The sequence below is a fragment of the Pterocles gutturalis genome, unplaced genomic scaffold, assembly GCF_000699245.1.
Source record: "Pterocles gutturalis isolate BGI_N339 unplaced genomic scaffold, ASM69924v1 scaffold40060, whole genome shotgun sequence".
Taxonomy (NCBI): domain Eukaryota; kingdom Metazoa; phylum Chordata; class Aves; order Pterocliformes; family Pteroclidae; genus Pterocles; species Pterocles gutturalis.
Window position 1 is genome coordinate 8 of NW_010147846.1, and position 23,334 is coordinate 23,341.

At 37.8% G+C, this 23,334-nt stretch overlaps 1 protein-coding gene across 1 annotated transcript in view; it reads left to right on the forward strand.

The window, feature by feature from the left end:
- Nucleotides 1-333: 333 nt before the first annotated feature.
- The window catches only part of CDC42BPA (CDC42 binding protein kinase alpha (DMPK-like)), a gene marked incomplete at its 3' end in the record, with an annotated part of 162,247 nt that continues 139,246 nt past the window's right edge, over nt 334-23,334 (forward strand). Inside the window, exon 1 of the mRNA XM_010086172.1 lies at nt 334-755. Coding sequence (XP_010084474.1) covers nt 347-755 — 409 coding nt within the window. The remainder of the gene's footprint in view (nt 756-23,334) is intronic.

A 23,334-nucleotide genomic window follows, 5' to 3' on the forward strand; every position in this document is an offset into this window, starting at 1 on the left:
AATACATGTATTTTTCCCTTCCCATCCGCTGTGGGAAGTGGAACGCTGGTGCGAGCCGGAGGGGCTGTTACACTTTAATGATGCGGTGGGGCTCCTCTCCGGATCGTGTTGCATGATCTGCATTTTGAATGAAGGAGAAGACCTTCTTACATATAGGAGTGTGTATGCCTGTGCACACACACACTGAAATCGGTGTCAGTCAGTCTCGGTTGAATTTGAGTGCGATTATTATTAAAGCGTCAGGAGTGCCCTTATTTTTTAAAATCTTTTTAAGTATATTAAAATAATTTTTTTAGGATAACTGTTTTCTTCTCTTAAAAATTACGCATACACAGATATACACTGTATGTGTGTGTCTGAAACTTGCAAGGGTTTAGTTTCAGGCTGGGAACACCGAGGTGGGCTGGAAATTAAGCACCACCACAGTTTGACACTTGTTAAAAATACTGTTGACTTCTTTTTAAACAACAAGACCCTCAAAAGATTTTTTTTGTTGTTGTTGTTCTTGTTTTTTTTTTTTTTTGGCAAAGTAATAATAATCATTAAAAAAGAAACCCCAATGCAAACTGAAACAGCCATGTCTGGAGAAGTGCGCTTGAAGCAGTTGGAGCAGTTTATTTTGGATGGGCCAACTCAGACTAATGGGCAATGCTTCAGTGTGGAAACCTTGCTGGATATACTCATCTGCCTTTATGATGAATGTAATAATTCCCCTCTGAGAAGAGAGAAGAACATCCTTGAGTATCTAGAGTGGGGTAAGTTTGAACGTGTTTATTTTGTGTACATCCGTCTGTGTTCCTGTCTGCTTTGTATAATGTCTCTGTTATTTATGTTTAAGGGGGGTTTGTTTATAACTCAGTGTTTTACTGGGAAGTGTTATCAGTTTTACTGTATTTAAACATGGTGGTGGTGCTAAAAAGAAATCCATATTGGTTATTTGTCTTTGAGGTATGCATGTAAAACATACATTATCTTTTTTTTTTCTGTTTTGACATGGATCAGGCTCTGGTACATGAGGCATAGTTGTTTGCCTTCAGGCCCAGCTGTTGAGTTTTGTATCCTGAAGTTGCTGGGAATATAGAAGGGTGAGGGATAAATTCCCTGATGCCTGGAAAAAACATCAGTACACAATCCTCTGATTTACATCTGCAGTCAGATCTATACTGCTTTAAAATAAAAGGGTGTCGATCAACAAGAAAATCCTCCATCTCTCTTGAACAATATGGGTTTGAAATGTCTGTGAAAGTGGAGAAAATGACATGCTCCAACATAAAGTCATTGCTGACTTAATTAGATTGATTTTCCTGATGAAGAAAACAGAGTTGAAAAGCAGAATGAAATTATGTGCCTCCCCAGCACCCTTTGAATTTTTTTTTTTATTCGTTTTGGGAAGATAGGGTATTTGCAGATTTTTGAATGAAAACAGGTGAATGATGGCATTCCAGTTGTTTGTAAGTTGTCACAGAACTGGTTGTTTCTATTTTTTCTTTTCAATTCGTTTTCTTCCTCCTCCTAAACAGATAGATGCAAAACAGAAGATGTAGTCTGACATAAGAACCTTGATGAGAACGGTTACTGTATCTGACCTTCAGACTTCAAAGTCATGCTGCATTTACATGCAGAACCATTTACCACATTTGCTTTGTAATAAATACATCAGCAGGCATCCTTTATTTAAAAAAAAGCACATTTTCGAAACACATAACAGGCATTTGATTAATTAGCTGGTTGAGCTCTTCATAATGAAGTCACTGAGGAAAGACATTGTTTTGATAACTGATCTAACAACTTGGGGCTGTTAAGTGTGTGTTTTATTTTCCTGCTCCTCACTGTAGTCATACTGACATCTAAAGGACATCTGACTCAGTAATTAAGTTTCTTGTACTGTTCATAGTGCACTGGTCTTTGTTTTCTTATTATCTGGAGGAGCAGGCTATAATTAATGTGTTCTTGCTAAGGAGGAAATAGTAATTAAAAGTACTTCTGAAGAATCTTCCTTCTAAAACTGTCACAGTGGCATACAGAAGCTCTGAAAGACTGGGAAAATTTGGTGGCTTCAAGGGTATTTTGTATGCAGGAACTTGGTGTAGTCTGCAGTGGATCTAGCCAGCTGGTACACTGTAAATAATAATTAAAAAACAGTTAAGCATATCAATATGATCAGAGTAACGGTGTGTTTAGGACCCATCATATTGGGTGCTGGTACGTTCAGTGGTGGTTGTTTGATGGACAAATGCCTTATTACAAGGCTCTGACAGTACCTGAAGATTTCTGTAGTAACTTCACAGGCTGCTGATGGAAGTAATACACTGTTTCGGAAAGGTTGGAGTAAGGTTTCTTCCTGGCCTGTTTTTCCTGCTGCTTTTCCGGTCTCATGCTCCAACTGTGCCTTAGCAGGACTGTTGAGCTTCAGACAAGACCAATCTCTCCCATTTTCAAGGCTGAGTTGCCAGAGTCTTCAGTCTGCTCCTGGCTCTGCTATCCAGACTTCTGTTCTGAGAATTTTTTAAGAGGGTTTGTGAGATGAAATGCAAGAGCAACGGTTTCTAGTACCTGCTGTTGGAAGTAGCTTCTATGTGAATGGTGTCTGTATCCTTCAAACACTCCCTTGAGTTGTCTCTTCTGAAAGCAGCCCGCCCAGTGAAACTAGCGGTCTCTGGCACTTCTGGCAAAATCCGGTTCTTACAGAGGTAGCGTACCCTCCAGTGCTCAGGTGCAGGGCAGTTACTAAGGGTACCCTGTTCTTTGATATAATCGTGACCTTGCATATCTCTCTCCCCAAAAGGGGAAACAATGCAAATGGTTGATTAGAAAGAGGTTATATATCGTTTTAAAGTCAGAGACGTGTGGAGTAGTGGCAGAAGTGGAAGGCTGGCAGCCAGAAATCGTAAGTTTCATTAGTGACTCAATGTTGAAGTACTTTCAGTTGGGTGTTTTTCAGCTTCCCTATTTGAACAGTAGGGAAAATACCACCAATTTTACACCAGGGAGTTCTGAAAGCTGCTGTATGTGAAGCACTCTTGGTTTTGAATGTACTGTAGAAAACAGTGTGAATTAATTTATTTTTCCCATCAGTGAAACAAAAATTGGTGCGTGGTATGTCTACTGGTGGGTGTGCGAGCTGGTTGCTGTCTTGAAAAGACACTTAGTGGGTTTATGCCAAGCATCCACGATTTTTTTTTTAATCACTATAAAGAGTGCACTCTGAAGTTTTTGGAACTAGTCTTGGAATGGTATGAACTGGTATGTTTGTGCATTTACAAATTGCAAAGAACAAGTTTATTTCTGAGAACTGTTCATCATTCTAAGCTTAAGCTGCTTTTTAAAATAATTATTTCGAGAAGCAAATAAGTTTTATGTATATATTTAGTTATTTTTAAGAAAAGGCTAGTAAATAGCTGTTTGATGATCACAGACTCCTGTTGAGCACAGCAGCAAACAGTTTTTTCTTCCTTTTCAGTGCTGCAGTTTTGAGGTGCTACTGTTAGGTTTTGTGGGGGTTTTGAGGTGGGTTTTTTTTGGTGTGGGGTGTATGTGGATGTGTATTTCTATTTAAGCTGTTCTAGGTCTGAGATGTTACGTGCTATATTGCATGTAAGACTGAATATTCATAGCACAATCTAAATTTTTTGGGGGAAAGGTTTAGGAGGTATTCTAGTGTGGAAAAGCTAATGTGGTCTTCGTGATAGCCATGTGACTGCTGCTATATTTAGGAGAACTAAGAAGCTTCATGTTCTAGTCCTTGGATCTTTTAGGACTATTTTATGAACTTGTTATCTAGATCTATAATTTATTTAAAAATGAAGCAGGGTGAAATGGTTGAGCATTTGAACTGGTTGTTCATCTTTTGTTTTGGTTTGGTGTTACAAGTTCAACTCAGCAAGTGGAGAAGTAAGGTCTCTGCAGTGTGAAGTTGAGTTTTCCATTTTTGTAGGTTTTCAGTCTTTTTGAGGTGCTTGAAATGACGTTAGACTGGTTTGAAGTGTCAGGTTAATTATTTCGTGATTTAAAATCTGTGTTACTGCTAAAATCCTTTTCTTAGCTTAAAGTGAAAACATAATTACTTTCACTATTTTTATGTGTTATTAGTTTTGTGACATACAAATAAGATGATTTGATTTTGTTGTTTATTTTACATAGGTATTTTATATGCAAAGATAACCATGAAAACAACTGTTGTATGTGAGTTGTCAGGGTTAAATCAGGGCACATTTTGAGACGGGAAGGAAAGGGAACATTTAGATTGGGCTTGTTCTATGTATTTGATGGTAGTTTTTAATTTTTATCTCCATTGATAGTTGTATTTGTGATTTAGAAAGAAGATTGCCTAATTATAGCAGCTGGAGCTTACCAGAGAAAGCTATTCAGAATTCCAAGCATTTTGCTTTTTCTTTTCTACATGTGTATGAATTGCCACAATGACTCAAGACTGTGAGGGAGGTAATGAAGGCTGATAAGCTGAACTTGAAAGAAAAATGTAGCGATCGAAAGAAGCTTTTGGAGATGTTTTTGTTCTGGGAAAACTTCCTTTACAATGGCACCGATTTGAGTCAGTTTTAAAAAGAAACTAGAACAATGTTATTTAAGATGCACTGAAAGAAAAGTAGAATAAACTTCAAAATGTGTGGAGATACAAGGGAGGGAAGATGGAAGGCACTCCCACTAGCATGGTGAGGTCAATGACTTGGTTGAATCCATTCTCTTGTAGGAAAAATGTAAACTGTCCTTTAGTGGGTTTTATGTTGTTTTTTTGTCTACCAAAGGAGGCTTTGTAAGATGGATTAAATTGTTCTCATTTCACTTCTAGGAGAACTGAAATGTTGTGGTGTTTATGCAGTGCTGATGTGGTCATAGACTAGACTGTGATCATTGGTCTCATAATGCTGATGTTCAGATGTGCAGCATCTCTTCTGGCCTTTAAAAATGGTTCTATCATCACAAATCCATTTTTTCAGTATGGGGTTGTCTGTGTTTTTTTTCCTGGTGGTCTCTGTTGTGTTTTTTCGTAAGAAGAAATTTTGTACCCATTTTTGAGCTAAGCTGGTTTTTAAATATTAATAACAAAACAAAATCTTGCCTCTAGACTCGTACATCATTATGTTATTCGTTATTCATGTGTTTGTAGGTCATGAAAGAAATCACATGCATTTTCACCTATGAGTTGCTTGTATATTATTATTAAAATAAACTGTTAAAAAAATCCCTTCATTTCCATCCTGTTCTTAGCCGAGACAGCAGTAGAAGACATGTCACTCAACTTGTTTCAGTGTTTAGTATTTTTTTTAAAGTAGACTTAGGTGCTTAGTGCTATCTAACCTATTAGAAATACATTTTAAAAAACCCCCTGCATTCCAGGAATGATTTGGGCTTTTTTTTTTTTTTTTCCTTCTTATAGTCTTAAAACTGGGAATACCTCACTTTACTGCTTATTTATGTAAACTGTTGTTTCTGTTATGTAGCTGCAGCTAACAATTAAGTGCATTTTATTGATTAGAGTGAGAGAAGGAAGTTCTTCAATGCTGTCAAATAGAAACAACCTTCAAATCTCCATCTTTCAGAATACTGTGTGAGCAGCTTTTATAGAGATGCAGTTTTATACCAAATTACTTGAAAAAGAAGGGGAAAAAAAATTGCTTGAAAATATGTCGGAGAACAGATGCCTGTGCAGACCTTACTGTTAGGTAGCTCTGTGTTAAACCTCTGTACCTTTTGAATTGTGACCTCTCCCACATTTGTTTCACTTCTGATTCTTGTCTTGAACGGAGGAAACTAATTACTGTAAGTTAATCAACAGTTCTGATGTGGTCAAATGAGCTGAGAGACCATCAGGTTGATTCTACTTGGTTTGCAGTAGGGTTAAAGCCAGTTTCCAGTAGAGTGAGGCATTAACCCATTGTAACGCATTTGTTTCTTAACACATTTACAGTACACCAGAGTTTTTTAACTCTTAACCATTTAAAATTAAGCTTTTTAAAGATGATGGTTTTTTATTTTCTTCTGGGCTGGTGAAGTTTGGAGATGTTCAGACGCTGCTTGAAAGGCTTTGGGGCTTGTGTATTTAGGTTGACTGACTTCTCTCACTGATGTCCTTTTTATTGCAAAGGAGTACAGCTTGCTTAGGTAGAAAGCTAACTAATACTTCATTTTCAGGAATTTTAAGAATGCCTTTATTCTGTACAGAAATTCCTAGCATGCTTTGGTCTAATGGGGACAAATGGAGAAATACAATTATTTGAGTTAGTCTGCTCAGTGGGCATTATAAACCTCATGACAACACAATAAATTCCCTGTTACTAAGACATTTCATGCTAAAGACTTAATCCAATACTTTATTTGTGGGACTATCGTAACTGTAAAATGTACTCTTGAAGGTGTGCTTGAATTCTTAACCTCTGTGTAGCATATGTATGCTGTGTGTGCCTGATTAAAGTCCTCCCTGTCTCTTGGCCCTTCTCTCCTGAACTTTACTGATTTACTCTTTTATAACCTGTAGCATATTATCAGTTCACAGTTGACTGAAAGAAGGATATTGTGCTGTAAGAACAATGAACTTATTTGGCCCAATATAGCTTAATACTTTGTTTTACATATATATATATATTTTTTTTTTTTTTTTACAAAGATCAAGAGAAACTACCTTTCTTTTTGAATCTCTATCTTATGCCCATACATCAGTGCTTGAATTCTGAGTAGCAGCAGAAAATAAAGTAATGTCACTTCTGAGTCATACCTGTGGCTGGATAGTCAAGTGCCAGTGTTGTTTTGAAATGTTATTGCAAAGAACTTGCAAATACCGAATTGCCAGATACAAAGTGGATACAGCCTACTATCCCAAATATTAGTTTCTTATATTATTTTCTGAAAATGGACACTAAATTATCCTGGATGTGTCTTTGCAAAATATTAACTGGTTCATAGCATCCATAATCACTTCTATACTGTAAAAAATTTACCATCTCCATTCGGCACGTGCACAGAAAGCTTTCAGAAGCAATTAGATCCTATTGCCAAGCTGTAAAACCTGACTAAAAAAGGTACTGAGGATAGCTGAGACAGAATTAAAGGGAAAGGCCAACTCCTAGACTCTAAAGTCTTATCTTCTGACAGGGCAGGCATTCCTTCCATAAGCATTTGTACTTGTTTAATTTGATTTTCTTTTTTCTGGCTGAACAACTAGAATATTTTGTTCTACTCTGGTCTAACTTCAACACATTATTTTTCTAAAATCCTCATTAAGCGTGGGAATGCCACGAATGTGGACTAAAATCTTTAAAAAGTGCAAGTGATTTAGGTCAGTCGTGTGCAATCTTTAACTACGAGATTTTTATTTCAAATAGTTTAAACATGACATTAGGCTTAATAATAAGTGCAAAAATCTTCTATTCAGATGGGTCAGTTTGCTTTATTTCTATTAATGCAGCCTAATTAGGTTTACTAGTGGTCACCATGGATAAAATCCACATGAGGTATATCCAGGCTCCTAAGACTTTGTGTTTCATAATTCTTCCTTACCCCTATCCGGACTTTCAGTTTAATTTAAATTCGTTTTGTTACACAATATTGTAGGTTTCTTTTATTCTTAAGGATTAGCTTCTTAGCACGCCTTCTCTCTGCATCTTTTTGAGAAGTGTTCGATCTGGAGCTTGTAGATGTTATGAACTGCTGTATTTTGTAGGCCATTCTAAGGAAATAGTCCCAACCTTTTAAGTGTGTTTTATTCAGCAATTTAATAGAAATGTATGATAATTCTTTTTGTAGAAAGACTAGGTGAATTTAAAGTGGCATTCCAAAGAGGAGGTGTCCTGGCTTCAGCTGGGACAGAGTTAACTTTCCTCACAGTAGCTAGTGAGAGGCTGTGTTTTGGGTTTGTGCTGAGGAGAAGGCTGGTCACACACTGATGTTTATAGCTGCTGCCAGGACAGTCAGGGACTCTTCAGCCTCTCTGCTGTGCCAGTGTCTGCAGGCCAGGAGAAGCTGGGAGGGAGCACAGCCCCAGTTACTAGCCTGGGATTCCATCTTAGGTTTAGGATTGAGACCCAAACGGGCCAATGGTCTATTCCATATAACGCACGTCATGTTCAGTATATAGATGAGTTCTGTCTGGAAACGCACTCTCGCTGTCTCTCTCTCAGTCTCTTGGGCTCTTGCCTTATGTAGTATTGCAGTTTTGGGACTCTTCCTGCTCCAAGATCATTAGCTGGGAACAGGCTGAGCCTTGGCGATCGGGTGGTGAGTAGTTGCACTGTGTATCACTCATGTGTATATTTATATATTATTATTATCACTATTATAATTTCCAATGTTATTGTAGTTTAAATTCTTCTTATCTCAACCCACGAGTTTCTTTTCTCTTTTGGTGGTGTTTGTTTGCTGCTGGATTTAAACTACGACGGGAGGGAAAAAACATTTGTAGATGTTAATAACAGTAATTACATTTCCTTCAAACATTGTGGGATTAGGCCAGCAACACTTGTTCTTTTGTTGGGTTTCTTCTCAGTCTCAGAGGTCTGGGCTTGGAGGAGGACTCTGTTGTCTTAGCTCAGTAGTGTGGAAGTACTTTGTTCTCAGAGTGGAAGGTACACGAACAGTTTTTCTGTGTAAACTGACTTTCTTTTTTTTCTTAATTTTTTTCTTAAGTATTCCTTCTCACTGTTGCCCTTGTTTCATCATTTTAATCTTAAAATCCTTCCTTATTTTAGGCTGGTTTGACTGTCCTGCTTGGGAGGTGACCTCACCTGTGGTGAAGAGCTCGCAGGTCTCCATTTCTGAGTTCTTCCTTTCCTTTCTGTGTGTTTTTCATGGCTGATGTTACTTCAAAGCAAAGCTTTAATGTACTTACCCTGTCTAAGCTGAGGTTTCTTTTTCCCCGCTACCGTTCTGTTGCTTTTCATCCAAGCAAGATCTCAGTTTGGCTTTCTAATACAATGTGGTTATCCATGTATCAGTCTGATCTTCCCGTTTGTAAAATCTCAATTTCTGGATTTTGACTGGTTTTTTTTTTGTTGTTGTTTTTCCTCAGTGGTCCCGAAGCTTTCATGATTTTGATGGTCAGGTTCATTATATAAAGATTGTGTGTGGAGAATGGTAACAAAAAGTCATCACCTGTGTGAGAAATACACGTGGGCTTTACCTATAGATGCATTATGTTCTCCATAAGCACCCTGTGTATTTCTTGTCAGATCCAGTACGTATCAATTGGTTTGCTAACATGGATCATTTGTACTTGTAAGCTCATGTAGCTTGGGGCCTTGGACTGCATGTTCTGGCTGTGAGTTAGAAGTTGTGATCTGTTTTACTCCTGTGTAGTATAAGTGAGAGCAAAGCTTTATCATTTTAATAATAAAGAAGTGAAGGGGAGGGTTGCAATGACTTCTGTTACAGGAATGCAAAGTGGTTTAAGAAAATGTCATTCATGCTGTGGGGACACCATAGTCCCAAGGTATTTCCTCCTCTTGCTCATTAAAGCTCTTTCACCTTTACCACTCTGCCTTTTGTAAATAAATAAAGCACTGTGTTGTTTGAATGTTTTGCAGGACACATAGTAACAAGAGGAGAAGGAAATAGAAGCTGGTATTTTAATTGTAACTCCCTGGTTTTATCTTGGGTGGGGGCTGACTTGATGGTGTCTTCAGGCTGGCTGAATCCACTGATCTCTTTTTTGCTGGTGCTTACATGGGCAGAGGGATGTAATCCAGTCAAAAGCTGACCCTGCAAAAATGTGTTGAAATATCTTGATCTGGTTGTGTGAAGAGATTGTAATGGTGTTTGTACAAAAGGAGGGGGCTAGGAGTGTGACAGCCCAGGCTTCAGTGGCTTCACCTGTGGTAGCTCCTGTGCTCCAAGTTCAGAGGCTGCCTCTCAGATTCACTCTAACGTACAAGGAAGCTACACTTTTGAAACAAATGTTGGCTTTACCAGCTTATTCTGATAGATATTTGGTGTAGAAATTCTGTAACAATTACCAAAACTTTTCTTCCTGCAATGAGAAAATTTCTAATCATTAATAGGGGTCTTCAAAATAGCCGTCTGATCTTGATGATGGCAATTCCTTGGAAGAATAAAGTGTTGGTGTATTTCTGTGTTTTGTGGTATTTGGCATAGTATCACTCAATGTCTTGAAACAGTTTTCCTTGTGTGTTTTGTAACTGAAAGACAAGAATTCTTATATTAACAGACTTAAAATAGTTTTCTTCTGTTTCCCCCAACTTTTAGAAAACACTTGACGTCGTTCTGTTTTGTGATAATTTAAAAGGATCCTTTTATAATTTTGGTAGGAACTGACACAAAAGAGACTTGTTTTGGCTGTGATCTCATGTGTTAGAGGGAAATTATAGAAGCCGCTTCCCACACAAATAGAAATTTGCAGAGAAAATTTGCTGCTTCTGTCCTAAGATGCCTTATTTTGTTATGTCCCTCCACCCCCAACTTTGACTATTTTTACCTTCATAGCTAGCATCCACCTTAGGCTAACGAAAGATAAATTTTTTAACTTCAGTATCTTTGCAAAAGTGATTTAACTCTTTAAATAAATTTAGGCAAATTGTTTTTTTATGTGTCTAAGTACTTGGTAGGCTGGCTTTTTTGTTTTCCTTATACTTACGTGTTACCTGTTTTTCTAATAGTAAGGAGCGACTTAATGTCTCCAGTGATGCTAATCTGGACTCTTAAAAAATGAACTCTAAATCGAGTTAAGGTTACTAAGAGAAAACGGTAGAGGATGTATATTACCATAGCTGGTGTGTATTATTTCATTAACTTGGCGTTGCTTGGTTAACTTGATCCTCTAGTAATACTTTAACTTGAGAGAAGATGATCTGTAAACCAGTTGCTTCTAGTGACATAGTTTCTTATCTGCTTGCCTGAATATCTGTACAAATACGCATTGAGTATATGTTGCCTGAGCTCATTTTAATGCCTGAAAAGTCTCTTCCTGGGTGATTTAGCAGAGGTGTCATCTGATTTTATCAGTAGGAGCCTAGTGCTTTGACTGTATGGGGGGAAAAAGGGTGCAGCAGGGGCAAGGAGTTGCTGGTTTGCTGTGTAGCTACACTCTTGAATTTTTACATTCCTTTTCTCCAAAACTAAGATTATTTAATTGAATTAGTATTATTTACTGACAATATTACGTTCACCTTGTGATCCTTGTCACTACCAACAGAAGGGAATATCTTCCGAGAAATTCTTGACATTAGAACTTCAAAATTTACTTTAATTTCACCATTAAGTTTTCTTCGTAAGGGAACAGTCCAGTCTCAAGGTTTTTTGCTTTATCTTGGTCATGTAGATTGTGTTGTCAGTAAATGTATTTAATGATGTATATGATCATAGTAATAATTACGAAAGCTGCTTGAACACCCCAAAATCTACATGATATATCGCTGCGCATTGACTGTTTCTAAAGCCTCGATACATTCAGTTCTAAAATATGCTGAATTTGTGGCACTAAAACCTTTCAATGACATCAAACTGTCATATGATTATTCAAAACTTATCTAATTTTGTCCATGTCATCTTTTGGCTTTTGTATTTTCCCCCCACCCACCTTAATTGAGAAGTAGAATGTTAATCAAACATTTTTAGTGATAACTGCTTGTGTTCAGCAAAATTGTATTTCACATTTTAAAACCTAGGACTTAAACAAATGTTATTCTGTCTCTTAAAGAACCACAGTTTCTTGCCTTGTGTCTTCAACTTCAGAGAGGGATTCCAACTTTTGGGGATTTCCTCTTTTTTTTTTCCTTTCTTTTTTTTAATTTTCCAGTTTAAGGAAACCATTTTCTCTAATAAGTCAGATCTGGTTAGATCAGATTAATACACTTGTTTGGGGCAAGTATTTTCTTCAGTAAAATAAAGTCATTTTCATGTTATCTCAGTGATTCTAAAGCAATAAAGAAAACCTTGTGACTGATAGATTTTCATGGCACTCTTGCGAATGTTAGGCTACCATTTGTTTTTTGCTTTTACTTTAGATTTTCAGTTTCTGTCAGGCACACCTTCTCCAGTTCATTCTGTATTCTCCCCTGCCCCAGCATGGGAAATCGTACGCTCTTAGGGTGACAGGGTGCAAAGGTCGTTCTTAGCACTGTTCCGGCATCACGGGTAGAAAACCGTTTCCTATGGGAAGCAGCAGAGGAAACTTGCAGAAGATGGAAGATGGTAAATGAAGTCATTTTGGCAAAGCTACAAGGATTTCTTCTTGGTATGCCGATCATTGTTTTCAATAACACCCCCGCCACCATCTCCTCAAAAGCTTGTGGCAGAATTTTCATGAGCTTCAAGAGAAGCCAGGTCAAGCATGTCAAACTGCACGTTTTGAGTTAAGCATAAACACCTCTCACAGGGGTCTTATGTGTGTGTGTTTATAAAAGCAATGTAACTCTTCTATGTTGTGTAATGCCTGCTGTCCTTTCTCACTTAGAGCATTCAAATAACACAAGTATTTGAAGTCTGTAAGTGTGCTGTTTGCAGGCATTTTGAGCCTCTCAGTTTCAACCTAGGACTCATGGAATAAACCCAGATTCTCTTCTTTCTCTCTGCCTTTGTGTCCATCTCATACCATATTCTTTTATGCCTGGCACTTGAGGACTTAGGTGCTATTTTTCCCTGCTGCTTTTTTCTCTTTGAGAGAAAAACAGGCTTTATAGTGAAGGGCACGTTTCCCAGCCATAGGTGGTGTGTCAAGACTTCAGAAAGTTTAGACATCTGAACGTGGATGGATTAATCAGTGGATCTTTAGGAAGAAGGACTGTCTGTCTTTCAGGATGAGTATATATAAAGTTATTGGATAGAAGTTCAGATGCTGTATTTAGAAGAACGTGCATATACATACATATAGATTATATGTATAGGAAAACTTTTTTTTTTTTTTTTACAATAAACCTATACAGACTTTAGGTGGTAGGCGTTGACTTCACAGCTATGAGCCAAAACTGTGATTTCTGTCTGGTAGGAAGAAGAAAGCATTTGTAAGCCAAATTCTGCTCTCATTTAGTGGAGAGAAGTGTGATGTTAATTCACTTACACCCATGCAGTATTAAAGCAGTTCATATTTGCTCATGAGCTTTTAAAGAAAGCCAAGCCACTTACTTGAGGGCATTAACCGGACAGTTATTTAAAACTAGAGCTCAAGTACAGTAACTTTTTCTAGATGGCCAGAGAGAATATTTTCTTTTATTTTGCTTGTATTTTTTTAAGTAAACATTAAAAACGTACATTTGTTTCCCGTTTGGGAGGGTTGTAAATGTTCTTTTTTTCTCTCAATAGTATGATTCCTGGTGAGAAAGTAGTTTACAATGATACTGGTTGCTCGTGTTTAGTGCCTTGAAAATCTGTTTGGGAAAAGTGGGTAGTTATTAGCATCTTAAGTATCTCTGCAAAGATATGGAGGCAGAGCTGTGCTTTCATTCAAAATTTCAGTGGAAAACCAGTTTTTAGGATCCAGCTTTATGTGTATGTTCCTTCCAAATTTTTTTCAAAGTTTTTGAAATGTTTACTGTGGAAATTCCTGAAGGTGTGGGTGGTTTGTAACTTCTGTGTGTTTAACTGCTTTGTGTATTTGCTTAAATTTTGGGTATGCTTTTTCTTGGTGTCATTACTTGAGAAAGCTTGGAATCTCATTTCTGTGATCTTGTTGTTGCGATGTCCTGTTTCCTCCCTCTCCTGTAACTTTAGCATTGTACAATTCAGAGCAGTGGCGATTGTTTTATTTCTCATAAGGGAAGTGCTCTTTTCTGCAGTGGTCAGGTGGATGCTTGCCAGAATTGTGTTTTGAGCAAGTGTTTATGTATGTTGAGCTTGGACGTCCATAAAAATTAAACTTCTTCTAACTCATACAGGAGTTTGCACCTCACCTTTTCCAGATCTCTCCTGCAGCTACACAAAGTATGTGCATGTCACTGGTATTTCAGAAGAGTTTTCCCCAGAGTGTCTAAATGTCTCAAAGCATAATGTGTACATTTAAATCTCATCTCGTACTTACTGTTTATGAAATGGGTCTGCACTGACTCCTGCTGTGTGTAGGACTTGCTTAGCTTGAGTGGACTTTGGGGAAGACTGGTGGTGGTGGTGGAACAAGTAACTGTTAGGCTACACAGTTCAGTTCAGACAGGAGAAAGTGAATTTTTATGGAACATTGCTACACTAGAAACTTTTCCCATAGAACTTTGTGTGCTTTTGGGAAGTCAAATATGATGACAAGAGAGAAAACCAGCAGCTGTTGGTTATAATTTCCAGCTAACATTGGAAATTATCTGCTGAAAAGCTGTATGTGCATAGATATTGCTCAAAAAAGTTGTAACTGAAGGATGAGACAGGTCCTCTTATAACCTTGTATTTAGTCGGTTGGGGTAAAAAAGACAGTATAGGTAGGCAAGTTCACAGTATGGTACTTCTGTGGATCAGGAAATTCCTCCTCCCTACCCCTCCTTTTTTTTTTTCTGCTGGGTCCTTCTGAGTATCTGCTTCCTGCCTGTTCCCACTTCACTCTGAACCGCCCTGTGAGGAATTGACTTTAAAGTGACTGTGCTATGTAAAACTCAGCTTCTATTAAGAATGGATGCTCAACATTTTTAGTTAATTTTTTTGAAGATGTTTTGTGCTTAAGGACTTCTAAACGTGTTCTGTAGAGTGCCCTGAGGTTGGTTGGTCAGTTGGTCTGTTTTTGCAGGGAGTTAGTCATGACATGTCAGAAGAGAAATGATGGATTTCTCTGTTCTAAATAGTACTGCAAAAGTAAAATTCAGGAACTACTTGTGAAATATTACTTTGCAGGTAGCACCTATCTCCTAGGCACACTGTAATTTATGTAATGCATAATGCTTTGCATCAGGAGTTATAATTTATTTATGGGGGAGTTTGTTTAGCAAGGATGTTTTTGAGTGATTCCGCTGTCTTATTGTAACTTGCATTTACTTCATGTTTTGCTTGTGCAGAAACATTTTGTACAAATAGCTGTAATTTGTCTTTTTACTCTGCCAGATTCAAATGGCAAAAGTTCTTGAAGTGTCCCAAGGTAGTTATTTATGATATACCTGGCATAGAGGAACCTGAGAACAGGCATTGAGTTTCTGCGAGTTCTCCAGTGAAGGTATGGCAAGGGTTGGAATTTGCCTTCCATGGCCTACTGCCATAGCCAGCCCTCGTGCATGCGTCCTGGATGCGGGGAAGGAATAGCTGTTCCTCTACTGTTAATATCTGTAAAACGGCAGTGATTTAGGATTCTCCTTGATTCAATACAATAGGACTTTAGAAATGTTCCTCCTATTCTTTCTTTTGCAGTTGGAATGTCACAAATTGATCTGCGCTCTGAGGTGATAGGTTTACTAAAATTAATTTGTTTTCTTAGTAGACTATGGATAGTGAAATTTAGGGTTTTAGTCTGGTCTTGGCTTCATTAGCAGATGAATAGAGAAAAGAGTAACTTTTAATGAATGTTTTGATTTTTAAAGGAATCTTTCTTGGTAAAAAACATTAACAAAATATTAAGATTTCAGCCTGACGACATGACATCTGAAGTGATGGATAGTCATTCACACATGTGTAAAATCGAAGGCAGTCAAAACAGTAGTGGGTTTTAAAAATTTTCTTTTGGTATTCAACAGTAGCATCTGAATGAAGTGCAAGCTAGTGCAAAACCAGATCCTACATCAGTATTTGTTTTGGAGAGCTTCAATAGCTCATTTGTGGTTTTCCTGCTTGTAAATAATGCAGTTTTATCCCATCTCCTGAATCATTCTTTGTATTTTCTGCTGATGAATGTATCTGCGTCTCTGAGCTGTATTAAGGAAGGGTATAGAACCAGTTACTTGGTGATTTCTTGAGCTAAATCCCAACTTGCTTTGAAGAACTTAGTGTTCTCCTGGAGGTTCTTGGGCCCTTTTTCCCTTCGCAATTCCATGCAACAGATGAAGCTTTCTGTTATGTAATATTAATATAGTAAGTCCCTTCTATTTTGTGAGCTCAGTACTATAGTAGGTGAGCTGTGGATTAAATGGAGAGTAATTCCTTTACTCATCCCTTTGAATGCTTTTTCCCTCTACCTTCTTGTACCTTTAACAGTAGCTGAGACCAAATTGCTGTGCTCGAGAATCTCCTAGGCTTTGTTAGCACAGTCAAAATAAACTTTATTTTAAGGTACTTTTCCGCACCAACTATGATAATACTTTTCCTGTGGGTTGATTTAATTCCTCAAAAATGCTACTGCAGATGGTTGCACTGGAAAAAAAGAAGCATGTTTTTCTCTTGTGATTTCATTAACTCTATACTGTGCGTGATTTTGGGACTTATTAGCTGAGAAGAGTAGTTAGGATTCAAAACTTAAATACTTGAAGTAATCCATTAATATTTTTCTTTTTGATGTTGTTCACAGTGTGAAGAGAAAGGCAAATACAACAAAAGTCATGTCCTTTTTCTTTCAAGCCTAGTATCTCAAGGAGGAAACCTTACCATGAAAAGAGAATCCCATCCATTGCCATTTCAGTCGTATTGCAGAGCACTGGCCTTCTGGTCATGTTCAGGGCACTGCCCTCTGCTTATCTTGTGTGGAACACATGGATGGTGGTTCAGAACCATCTTTCCATGTTTGCTAAGAGTTATGAGTCATTCTTAAACCTTTGATGTGACCTAAATGTCCTTCTGTTCGACTGATATATTTTTAAGCTGAAAGAGTAGATTTAGATTAGATATTGGGAAGAAATTTTTTCCTGTGAGGGTTGTGAGGCACTGGAGCAGGTTGCCCAGAGAAGCTGTGGATGCCCCATCCCTGGAGGTGTTCAAGGCCAGGCTGGATGAGGCTTTGAGCAACCTGGGCTAGTGGGAGGTGTCCCTGCCCATAGCAGGGGGTTGGAACTCTGTGATCTTTCAGGTCCTTTCCAGCCCAAACCATTCTGTGATTTTATGAAGATGATGTATTGTGTAACTGTACCTTGTTGAGCGGTCAGGAGATTTCTATGTATCTTTCCCAGAAATACAACACCAAATCCTAATGGTGTAAGAATGGAGTAAGGAGTGACAATGTTGGCATTATGAAGACATTTACATTATGTTCTTTGTGCATCTCTGACGTAGTTTGGCTGCATAAAAGCTTGAGCTAATTCTGGTTTTGCATTAAAAGTCAGGGAATTCCTTCTAGTCTGTAAGAAAGGAAATGTGAGTATCATTTATAGCTTTAGCCAAAATAGTCCATGTTGTACTTTTTTCTCAAATGGGAAGGTAAGATGCATTCCAGGTTGCTATGGGGACTCTTTCTGGGAATTGCTTTGCAGGTTAGTAGTGTTCCTTTCTATACTTTTCTCTCGTTGTGGCCACTTGAGTGTAGAATATGAAGGATCAGAATTCAGGAAGAAGGAGCTGCAGGTAGCCAGCCTCTGCTGGTCCCCTGACACCTGGTTTTAAGCATGCTGCAGAGAAGAGAGGGACTGACATTCAGCACACCTTCCAGGGGCTCTGCTGGGGTCAGGCCTGGGAGCACCCACTTCAGAGGACTGGTAGAAATTGTGTTTAGGAGCAACTTGAAGATGATTTTGATGTAGCTGTATGCTGAATGGTACATAAGTGGATTTTGCATGAAAGCTTTGAGGTTATCTAAGTGATTATTAAATGACTTAAGATTGCAGTAAAAATTTCTGAAAATTCGTTTTGTTTCCTAGTACATATCTATGATAGAAATACTGAAAGAAATAATTAAAACTGTATAAATGCAAACTGACAGAACTAACAATTTATCTGTGTGTGTCCTAACTTCCTCTGTAGCTGTATGATTGTGGTGTTTTCCCTGCCACTGCCCAGCCCCTGTTTTGCATATCCCATAGGACAGAAGGACTCTGGAGATTCATTCAGATTTTCTTGGGCAGTAAACTGTCAAAGTTAGCAGTTATGTAGTGAATGAAGTTGTGATTTGCAGAAAAGGAAAATGTTTTTTGTGGGGGAATTGAATGATGCTATGGAGAATTTGATTCTCTTGCTGACTGCTACAGAGGTGAGTGGGTTTTTTTCATGTGATGCTGCATATTAACCACATGTTTTGTATGTAGCCACTAATTGTGCGTTCATCAAGACATGGATCAGTTAGTTGACTTCCTGTGGTTTGATGTGAAGAGATACCGAGAACTCTCAGCTGTCACTGAAGTCAGGTGGAGCTCTGCTTTAAGCTGTAAAGCTCTATTTAATGCTACATGCTCTAAAACAGTTGTGTATGGAATTCTAAAATTATTTAAAGATGGGTAACTACTTTTTCCTTTATTATGTTCCTTTTGTCATAAAGGTGATAATGTTACTGGCTCTTGGAAGGGTATTTTGAAAGTTAATAAATTTAGGATCCTGCCATAAAGAGTGCATTTAACAAATTTTGTGAGAATTGACAAATCTTGCTGCAGAATAAATAATATGTACTGTTTTCAGGAACCACCCAAGAATATCTTATCTGAGCATTGAAAAGGTCATAGACTGTTGTCATTCTTTATCTCCGTGCCCTCTAGTTTGTCACCATCCCAAACTTTAATCTTCTGCAGCATTGATGTCTTAGCCCATTCTTCTTTGGTTTTTTTTTTTTCCTTTGACCCATCTTTGTCCAGTCACAATTTTATTCCAGTGAGTTGTCTTTTGTTTGCGTTTTTCTTAAACAGGGTATTCACTTTATAAATTGCACATTAGAAGGCATGCATGGAAATAATAATATGTTTATTCTACCTACTTTATTGTTGCAGCTGGTTTTGATCAGAACAGACAGTTTTTCTGAACATAGCTCATCTGATTTTTGAAAACAGCTTCTGTTTTGGAAGAGATGAGTAGAGTTTTTCTGAATTAAAATGAGCTACTGATAGATGAGGAAAGGGAAAAATCTATATAAAAAAAGTGGTGACAGGTTTCGTTTGGCTTAGTTTGTGTCACTGTGTTTTATAGACAGCTAAGGAGAGGGCATACCGTGCCTAAAATAAGATAGTCTGTGTGTTAGAGAAGTGTGTTTTAGAGTGCATGTTTAAAATTCCTGTAGATTCAGTGAGAGTACATAAATGTATTTAAAAGCTTCTAGAGAGCAATCCTGTCTGCCTAAATTAGAGGCTCTCTGTCATATACTTTGTTCAAGCTTTCCTAAGAAAGCCTAGTTCAGCTTTTACACGGTGCACCTGTCAGTTCACCGTATCAACACTTTGCAGTTGATGCTGTTGTATCTTTGAACACGCAAAGGCAACTCTAAAGCCATGGTCCAAAATATATTTTTTTGCTTGTTCTTTTGAGGGAGGGGTGGTCCTAGGGAAGCTGCAGCTGCAAGATGTTTCACTGTTTGAAGTAATGTGCCTTCAGCCAGCAGGGAAGGAAGCCAGTGTTTCAGTTCCAACGCCAGTCACTTGTGGCTGGAAGAAAGCATCCAGGCCCAAAGATAAAGGACATTCTGTATCTCTTCTGCTTCACCATTTTTGGGAAAAGAGAACTGTGTTTTCCTTCTCTAGTGGTAGGCTTTGTAGTAAGAACATACTTTTCCAAACCTTAAATTAAGAAACAGCATAACACCGATTGTCTTTCCAAAATTCAAAGTATTGTTTTTTTGTACTTTCCTCTTTCAAAATCTCACTGTTACAGAACAAAAACAAAGCAAGCTGCTTCTTGGTTAATCACAAGAACATTTAAAGCTGCACTGCTGCCATTGTGTTGTGTATCTGGCATAGGAAAAACCTTCCTTCTGATGGAGATGTGGGCATCTTGAGCCTTCTTCTCTGCCTTAGTAGGTGCACTTCTAGCCCTGGCCCTCTTGCTCAGATTCCTAGGGTGCAGAACAGAGAAAGAAAGCCTTCAACAGAGGCAGCAGAGGGAAAACCTTCAATAATGGCCAAATACTTAATCCTTACATTCATACAGCTACTTCTACGCTGTTTGGAAAAGGGAAACAAACAGTATACAGGTTATACTTTAAACACCTTCCATGTTACTATTTAGTCAGCAGCCTCTCTTCTTTAAAGGTTTCCTTTCTCCTGGCAATTCATTACTTTTTCAGCTTGGAAGCTTGTGTGCCATACACCTCGCACTAGACCAGAGATCTCTTGAGTGAAATGTTTCTTTTAAGCATACTTAAAAAGATAGCGCATTAATACCAGTATTGGATACTCAATCCGTAGAGAACCTGGCAGCCTGTCTGTATTCAGTATAGTGGTAGTGTTGTACCTGTAGAGATACAGGTGGTAATGGTGCAATTATATCGGAGAAAAAAAGGTTGCTGAACCTTGCTAATTTGTGCAGAATGATGTAAATTGCTTAGCAGATCTAGCTAGGGAAATTAAAGACTGTTTTTTTTGCCAAATAAATGTGCTTTTTCTGATTGCATTTCCTGGCTGCTTCTGTAGTCTGGAGCCTGGAAAAGCAATACTTCTGTTCAGTCTGACAGTAGATTTGCAGGGTATGGGGAAATTGTCTACAGGACCTTCTTAATGGTTTTCTTTCAAAGAGTGAATTTTCGTGGTAGAGGCTTACCATATCAAGTTTACCTAAAAGAGAAAAGAATTGTCACAGCTGTGTATTTTATTTTCTGCAGTGTTTATGGCATTATCAGTCCTCGTGTTTGAGTCTAATAAAATTCCTGATACTTGCTTTCTCTGTTCTTTAGTTCCAAAATGTGGGCAACAGTTGATGTGTGCTTCTCAGGAGTCTTGAGTTCCTTACCTGTACCATGTGATGTGCTTTGGAGAATTTATGTAAAATATGTTTAGTATTGAAAGCCATAAACTAATAATGTAATCTGGTTCTCTGTCATACCCTTCTCTGTTGATAGTCTTGGGGGAACACAGGGTCCTTAGCTCTAAGTGAAGTGAATCTGTTGGGAATTTCCCGTGAGTGATGTTCAGAGAGAACACTGTGAGAGGCCAGGTGATGGCCTGAATACCCCATATTTGCGGGGGAACTTAACTATGCATATCAAAGTGCTAAATTTCACTTCAAGGCTGTCCAGAGCTGTTTCATTTATTCTTACCCGCACAATGTTAGCCTTTTAATCAGGGGTTTATATGAAGTGTTGTGCGGTGTTGCTCGCTGCTTAGCTCTGTGAGAAACATCTGATCTGTAAACACAACCATGCTTACCACCTTGAGTGAAGGTATTTATAATATCTATATTTGGGTTGTGTTTGGTTTTTTTTTTTTTTTTTTTTTTTTTTTTTTTGCCCACAAGCCATTTCAGTGTTTTTTTTTTTTTTTTTTTTTTTTTTTTTTTTCTGGCTACGAGCCCATTTCAGGTGAAATGTGAGAAATAGCACAGTTATAGAATCCGGAAGAAATCTGAAGTGGTTCAGATGTCTTGGCATTTCTTTTAGAAGGCCGTCTGTATAATCTGTTGATGTATTCAGATGTAGTCAATGTTTTTAACTGTTGGCGACTTGTTAACTGAAACACTTACATTCTTAAGAAAAAAAGCAAAATCCTCATTATTATATTTTGCTGATACCAAAGATATACCTGAGGTATTCATCCACCAGTAAGCACCAAAGAAGAAGCACTGCAGCTTGTCCCATCTTCACTGTTGATCTCATGCAGCTGTTACCGAGGGACACAGTAATCATGTCCATGTTGGTGTTAATTTTTATAAACAAAATGTTGTTTTTAAGACCACCTATGAAATTGGTTTATTTCAAACTCTAAAGAAATGAATTTTTTTGTAAAATAACGGAAACATGTGAATTGACACGGGATACAGAATGGAAGGTGTGTGGGTTTTTGATGCAATCTATCCCAGCTCCCATGTCTACCTGCAAAAGACAGTTTATTTAATAGACTTGTACAAAACTTCTCAGTTTAGGCAAACACTGTGTCATTGGCCAATTCATAACTTTTACAAAATGTCACTCTGTGTGCTCAGATATAACTGCAGTATCATGCAAAGCTTGTTAGTTAAATAATGTTTTAAAATAATTTTTGAGATAAATTTCTGTTTTCTAGCTACTCTAACAAAAGGCAAATGGCTTTTCTGTTAGGTGTAGCCACTTTCTAATGAAACAGTTGTACATATTGATTTTCTAATTCTTTTTATTTAGAAATCTTTTGGGCATTTACAGATAAATGTATAGTTGTGTGAGAACAAAGCATGATCCAATATAAAAATTGTTTAAGAGTAAAAAATAATTGTTATTAAATGAGAGTTTATTTAATAACTGCTGCTGATCTGCTGTCCATTCAGATAAAATAGGATTTGCAGACTTTTAATACACAGATATACCTTTAACAAAAAAAAAGTAAACCAAAATATCTATTCTTATCCACAGAAAGTCTGCAATATATAAAGAAAATTAGAGCTGTGTGAATGTGTACATATTTTGTTGTTTTTGTTTTTCTTTTTTTTTTTCTTTTCACAAGACAGACTATCCGCTCTGTTTTCTGGTGTGTTTTCTTGTTTTATCGTTTCTGAGGGCTTACAATCAAAAATTCTGTTAATAATTTTTGTGAATTAAAATCTATATCATTTATTAATGTATTTGAGTTTGGGAAATTGAAATGTAGGTGAAGAGTTGAAGCAGGATGTTGCAATTATTAAAAATATGTATTATTTTTAATTTCGAAAAGCTGTTCCATAGGGATGAAACATGACTCCACATGCTCCATGTTTCTGAGCAGTTTCCTTTTCAGGAAGGCACAACCATGCTTAATTTTGCTTCTGAAGTTATTCTGGCATTGTGAATGGGATGCTGGAGGCACAGCTCTCCATAAATGGATCACAGCCAAGTGGAATTTGATTGTGGGGGTTCGGATAAGATGTAATGAAATGTTTGAGGTTCCATTTACTTGGGTTCATTTTAAGTATAGGGTACTTAATGGATGTGTTTGGTTTTGGAAGCCTGGCCCACAGCATTGATAGATAATATCAAATGAATAGCTGTTACCAAAGAGTGAAAATGGTGTTTTGATGGTGGTGTTATATTTGAAGAGTCTAATGCTAAGGAAAGTGAAGTGCTTTCCCTCTGGCCTTCTTTGCTGCATCAAAGCTAACACTAATGTATGGCCAATAAAGGAGTCAGGTGGCTGGGCTTTCTTTCAGACTTTAGAAATAGTGTTTGCATATTGTGATAGAGGTATATTTTACATTGCAGTATAGGAAAGCCTCTTTTGCAGCTTTTTTACATTTATGTGGTATAGTAGAAAGGGCCCACCGTTGTCTCCTCTCTGGAGACCCTGCAGCACTTCCTCCCCTTCTTCTTTTCTGATTTAGGGGCTGGCAGGGCCACCTCTGTGTCTTTGTGGTGTTTTTCCCTTCTTTAAGCACATTCTACCCCGTGGTGCCACAGCTGTGGCTGAGGGGCGGGGCTGCTGCGGGACTGGCTGGAACCGGCTGGAACTGGCTGGAACCAGCCCTGACCGGCTT